The 6,420-nt window shown below is 22.5% G+C and overlaps 2 protein-coding genes across 2 annotated transcripts in view; both read right to left on the reverse strand.

Annotated features, from left to right (window-relative positions):
* Nucleotides 1–1,822, reverse strand: part of PRSY57_1430700 (hypothetical protein) — a gene marked incomplete at both ends in the record, with an annotated part of 3,224 nt that extends 1,402 nt beyond the window's left edge. The window contains one exon of the mRNA XM_012909907.2: nucleotides 1–1,822. This exon is cut by the window's left edge and continues 923 nt beyond it. Coding sequence (XP_012765361.2) covers nucleotides 1–1,822 — 1,822 coding nt within the window.
* A 1,672-nt stretch (nucleotides 1,823–3,494) lies between these two features.
* Nucleotides 3,495–6,420, reverse strand: PRSY57_1430800 (mitogen-activated protein kinase 1; the record flags this gene model as incomplete). Its single annotated transcript, XM_012909908.2, has 1 exon — nucleotides 3,495–6,420. A coding segment is annotated over one exon (2,926 nt), but the record flags the coding sequence as incomplete, so codon positions are not given.

Below are 6,420 nucleotides of genomic sequence, written 5' to 3' on the forward strand. Positions count from 1 at the left end.
TTGTATTGTAAATATTTTTGTGGTTTTTATCTAATAGTTGTATATAAGCATATTTATTAACTTGGTTATTATAATTGTTATTATATTGTGATGACATATAATTATATGATTGATTTGAATTCTTATTTTTGTTCCCATATTCATCATTGTCATTTTCATTATCATAATAGTCTGCTGATAAATTATTTTTATTTTTTTGTCCATACGAATTATATCCATCATTTTCGTTATCTTCGTTAACTTCGTTAACTTCATTATCTTCATTATCTTCATCATCTTCATCAGAGTATTTGTGTTTTTCCTTATTTAAATTATTGTTATCATTATTTTTAGTAGTAGAGGTAGTAATACTACTATTATTATTTAGTATACTTCTTTTACTAGGATCTATATATATTTCACTTTTATTCTTTACAATTTGTAAAATTAATTTAATAAAAATTGTAGCTATTCCATCATCAGATATATGACATTTATTTAATTTACTTTTAAGATATTCTTCATATTTGTTAATATTAATTTTTAATCTTCTATGTATAACATGTTCTTCTTTTTTGTCATTTTTTTGGTTACTTACCATTTCTTGTATTCTTTCTTCTTCTTTTAAGAAGGAATATTTTGAAAAGGAGTATTTATATGTATCTACCTTATTATTTATATCTATAGTTTCATTTTTATTTGTTTTCAAATTTATAATGTTATATTGAATTAGTGAAGGCTCAAGTGGCTCCAGAGGACATGCTGGATTCTTTTTATTATTATTTATATATATACGTTGTTTCATTTTTTTGCCCTTCTTCTTTTCCTTTATATCTTTACATGTTAATTTATTAGGTGTTAAAAAAGTGTGGAAAGAAATCTTAGAATATTTTTCTAAAAAGGAATCTGTCTCATTATTTGTTTTATTATTGAATTTTTTTTTTTTTTTATTATTATTATCTTCATCATCTTCTTCATTTTGATCGTCTTCTTCCCCTTCGTCATCAATATCTTCTGTTTCTTCATTATCTTCATCAGATTTTTTTTTTTTTTTTTTTAAATTGTTTTTTTTTGTGGAACTTTTATTATCTTCTTCGTCATCTCTATCATCGTCTTTATCCCCCTTATGTTTCTTCTTATTATCATCATCATCGTCATCATCTTCATCTTCCTTTGTGTCTTTCTTATTATGATTATCCTTATTATTATTATTATCATTATTATTATTATTATCATTATTATTATTATTATTATCATTATCATTATTATCATTATCCTCTTTATTTGTGTTGTGGTTTTTATGTTTTCCTTTGCTCTTTATATTTTTGCTCGATTTATCCAAAGGAATTTTGAAGCTATCATAAGAAGTCTGTTTAAAATCTTCTAAAATTCCTTCATATAAACTTTCATAAGTATCTAGAGAAGAATAAAAACAAATATTTGGACTTTTTGCATGTGTCTTTTTACACTTTTTACAAATAAAACCGTTCAAACAATCACCATCATTACTTTGATGACCATTACTTGTTTCAGATGAAGAATTATTTTTAATAATGTCTTTATAAGATGAACATCCAGCAGCTTCACAAGTATGCTTATTTGTTGATATCGTTTTATGGGAATCTACATGCGCAGCATTATTCTGTTGTGGCACCACCAAATTCGGAATCAAATGACTAGCCACATTTGTAGGTAAAGGGGTAGCCAAACTAGATGCTAAATTTGTAGCAATATTACTTGAGAAGTTGTTAGAAACATTAGTAGATTTGTTTGAATTTACATTTTGTACAAAGAAATACATAAATAATACAAAAACTCTTCTTTTCTTAGAACTTAGAAACATTGTTATAAATTATGGGAAATACCGGAAAGCAAACACACATTTTATAACCATAACAAAAATATAAACAAATGAAAAAAAAAAAAAAAAATAATATATATATATATAAATATATATAAACAAATAAATAAATAAATAAATAAATATATATATATATATATATATATTAATTATAATAGAACATGTTTACAATTTGTAACCATCACATTAACGCTTTAAAAAAACAAATAAATAAAACATTTTTACAATTATTCGGAAAATATTAAAAAAATATATACATAATAATATGTATGATTTTAATTAGACATATATTAAATATGTGTATAAGTATTAAAGATTATAATTTTTTTTATAAAACATAGATATATATATATATATATATATATATATATTTTGTACTCCATATAAATGAACCCCCACAATATTATTTACCATTATTAGAAAGATATATATAGGAAAATACCCCCATCATTTTTTTTTTTTTTAAATTTTTTATTTATTATTTTTTATAATTTATTAGAGAACAATATATATACAAGTCAAAAAAAAAAAAAAAAAAAAAGTGTTAGTATTTTTTTTAATTCCTGCACCGTTCATGCACTTGCAGAACATCCATATTTTTTTTATAGTATATGAAAAATACACTTAAGAAATTATATATTTATATATATACATAATATTAAAATATATATATATATATATATATATAATATATATATACATATACATATACGTTTAATTTTTTGTATCCTATACACTAAAGTTATTGTAAGAAAAAAATATAATTTTTTTTTTTTTTAGGTGAAAGAAAATATTTGTCTAATTAATCCTTTAAATAAAAATATATACATACATATATACATATATATATATATATATATATATATATGCATTGTTTATAAATGTAACGGAATAGTGATAAGTAGATTATATATATTATTAAACAAGTTTACAAGCGGACACAAAAAAAAAAAAAATATATATTTGTTGTATATGTCCTCTTTAATTTATATTCCTTTATATTTACCATTTAATATTCAAATAAAATGAAAAAAAGAAAAAAGAAAAAATAATTAGTTATTTATATATTTCCAACATAAATAATATATAAATCAACAAGGGGGAAATATTATATAATATTATATATGAATTATCTTTATATATATATATATATATATATATATCTATATGTGTTTCTATTTAGATTTCATTTTATTGTTAAGCAATAAAAAAAGTAATTACCTGCAACACACCGGAATGTTTCAAAAATAAAAAATAACATATTTTTATTATTTATTTAAAATTGATTTGTACAAATTAACAAGTGATATTTTCAAACCATATAACAGTATTCACAAAAAAAAAGTTATAAAAAATACAAATTAAAAAATGAAACAAAATTATATCAAATTAAAAACAATTAAAAATATAATAATCAAATAAGACCAAAAAAGGGGAATTATAAAAATATATACATATAAGAAATGTTATATATATATATATTATATATATATGTATATTATGATAAGATAATAAATAAAATAAAATATATATCAATTTTAATTGACATGAAAATATCATCCTTTTATAAAAAAAATTAAAATAATAGTTTTACAACGGTTCAGTTTTTCTTTTTTTGTTATTAAGTGGTAATAGTATAATGATATGTTTTTCGTTACGTATTTGAAACACATTTCTCCTCTGTTTTCTTTTTCTCATCACATTTAAAATTTATCCTCTTAATATTCTTTTCTGTCTTATTTACTATAGGATTATAATAATAATCTTTCATGTCTTGATTTTTTTTATTCTCATTATCTATGAGATGTCTCCATATTTTTTTCTTCACTTCTTTTTTTAACATACTATTATTCATATATTTATTTTCTTCGTCTTTATTATAATAATAGTGTGATAAACTATTCAATGGTTTTGTGCTTTTATTTACTACAAGGGGTAAATGTAATTTTTCTGTATTCTTCCATGTTCTTTGGGAACAGTTCTCTTCTTCTTTGTTTACGCTTTTCAAAGAACCTCTACGACTATAGTAATAGTAATTATTATTAAAATGGTTATAATTATGGATATATTTTTTGCTACTTTCCTCCACATATTTTTTGTTACATCCATCTACATATTTTTTGTTACTTCTATCCACATATTTTTTGTTACATCCATCCACATATTTTTTGTTACTTCCCTCCACATATTTTTTGTTATTTCCATCCACATATTTTTTGTTACTTCTATCCACATATTTTTTGTTATTTCCATCCACATATTTTTTACTACTTCCGTCCACATATTTTTTGTTGCTTCCATCCACATATTTTTTGTTACTTCCATCCACATATTTTTTGTTACTTCCATCCACATATTTTTTGTTACTTCCATCCACATATTTTTTATGATAATAATTCTTCCCTAACGGGGTCTTACTACATTTGGTTTCTAAATAATGATGTACATTTTGTTCTTTTTCATATGATTTCTTAAAACCATAAAATACTTTATATTTAAATTTTTTTTTTTCTGAACTATGATTTTTAATCTTATTTTTGTCTTTAAAAAATATAACCTTCTTATTATTAGCATGAAACAACATGTCATTATTTTTTCTTTCTTTAGTATAAAAAGATTCAACACTTTTCTTATTAATAAAATAGTTTCTACTCTTAGGTTCAGTTTTACTGATAGTGCTACTCATTGTATTACTCCCTATGGAAATCTTACTAATATTATTTTGAGTCTTCTTAATTTGTTCTTTTATTTGTTCTTTTATTTGTTCTTTTATTTGTTTTTTTATTTGTTCTTTTGTTTGTTCTTTTGTTTGTTCTTTTGTTTGTTCTTTTGTTTGTTCTTTTGTTTGTTTTTTTATTTGTTCTTTTGTTTGTTTTTTTATTTGTTCTTTTGTTTGTTCTTTTGTTTGTTTTTTTGTTTGTTCTTTTGTTTGTTCTTTTGTTTGTTCTTTTGTTTGTTCTTTTGTTTGTTCTTTTGTTTGTTTTTTTGTTTGTTTTTTTATTTGCTCTTTTGTTTTTTCTTTTGTTTGTTTTTTTATTTGTTCTTTTATTTTTCCTTTCATTTCATTTGACTCCATTTCATTTATTTCCATCTGACTCATCTCCATTTCTGTATCATCACTTTTACTAACCGTCGTTGCTGTCGTAAAATTTGTAATGCTCTCCTTTTTTCTATCCTCGTAAAAAACTGTCCTTTCTCCATCCTTACAGTAAACATTTCTCATTTTATCTTTTTTCATTTTCTCTCTCTCCTTGTATACTGGTTCACATTTTGTTTTTTTTCTCTTATCAACATAAGATACATCATTGTTATTAAGAACCACCTGTTCTAGGTTGATACAATCAATTTGTTTTGATGTATCTACATGAATTTCATCACAAATTTTATATTTTTTCTGGTCTTCTTTTATGTCTTCAGGTTTATCCCCTTGAGAAAATATCATCTTATTCTTATATTCTTTATCCTCCATATGTAACTTATTATTTTCACATATCCATTTTTTTTTATCCTTATCCCTTCTATAATATCGATCCTTCTTTTCTTCTTTTTTACTTTCCCCTTGGTTCAATACATTAGAGTGAAACTTATTCCTACGCATAATTACAAAATAAACAACATTCCTATAAAAATTAACTCTATATTTAGTATTATCATTTATGGGAATTGTAATAATGTGTCTACATGTAGGTTCATCAATTATTGAATGAAATTCTTCAACATATTTATGTTTCAGTGCATTTTCTGCGCTTATCCTTTTAGACGGATTAAACTGTAACAACTTTTCTAATAAATCTAAGGATTCGTTAGAAGCCTTATAACATATATCTTTTAAATTTTTTTTTTTAAAATCTACAAAAGACGAAATTATTTTTTCGGCAAAAGGTGATCTAATATCTTCTATATCCTTTTTATTCGGTTTTCCTATTACTTGTATTATTTTTTCTAATTGATTCATTGTAGAATTTCCTGTAAATAACGGTTTTCCACATAACAATTCTCCCATGATACAACCTAAGGACCACATATCAACATCTTCTGTATAATGCGTACTACCCAACAAAATTTCAGGAGCTCTATACCATCGAGTTGCTACATAATCTGTTAGTATAGGTACTTTATTTTCATTAACATGTGTTGAAATACTTCTAGCTAATCCAAAGTCTGCTACTTTTATATGACATTCTGAATTTACTAATATATTTGATGGTTTAATATCTCTATGTAATAAACCTCCTGAATGGATATATTTTAAAGCTCTTAATAATTGATATATTATATATTTCTTATGTATCTCTTCTAATAAATCTGCTTTTATTACTTCATGTAAATCGGTTTCCATGAAATCAAAAATAAGATATATATCATTATCATTCTTTGCTTTTATAACATCCATTAATTTTATTATATTATCATGTCCATTTAATTCATATAAAAATATTATTTCTCTAAACGTTCTTTGAGCATCTGTACAATTTTGAAACGCTCCAAATATTTTCTTCACAGCTACAATGTTTTTATTTTTCTTACATCTACCTTTAAATACAACACCATAAGCTCCTTTACCAACTTTTTTTAAAATA

The sequence above is a fragment of the Plasmodium reichenowi genome, chromosome 14 (assembly GCF_001601855.1).
Source record: "Plasmodium reichenowi strain SY57 chromosome 14, whole genome shotgun sequence".
NCBI lineage: Eukaryota > Apicomplexa > Aconoidasida > Haemosporida > Plasmodiidae > Plasmodium > Plasmodium reichenowi.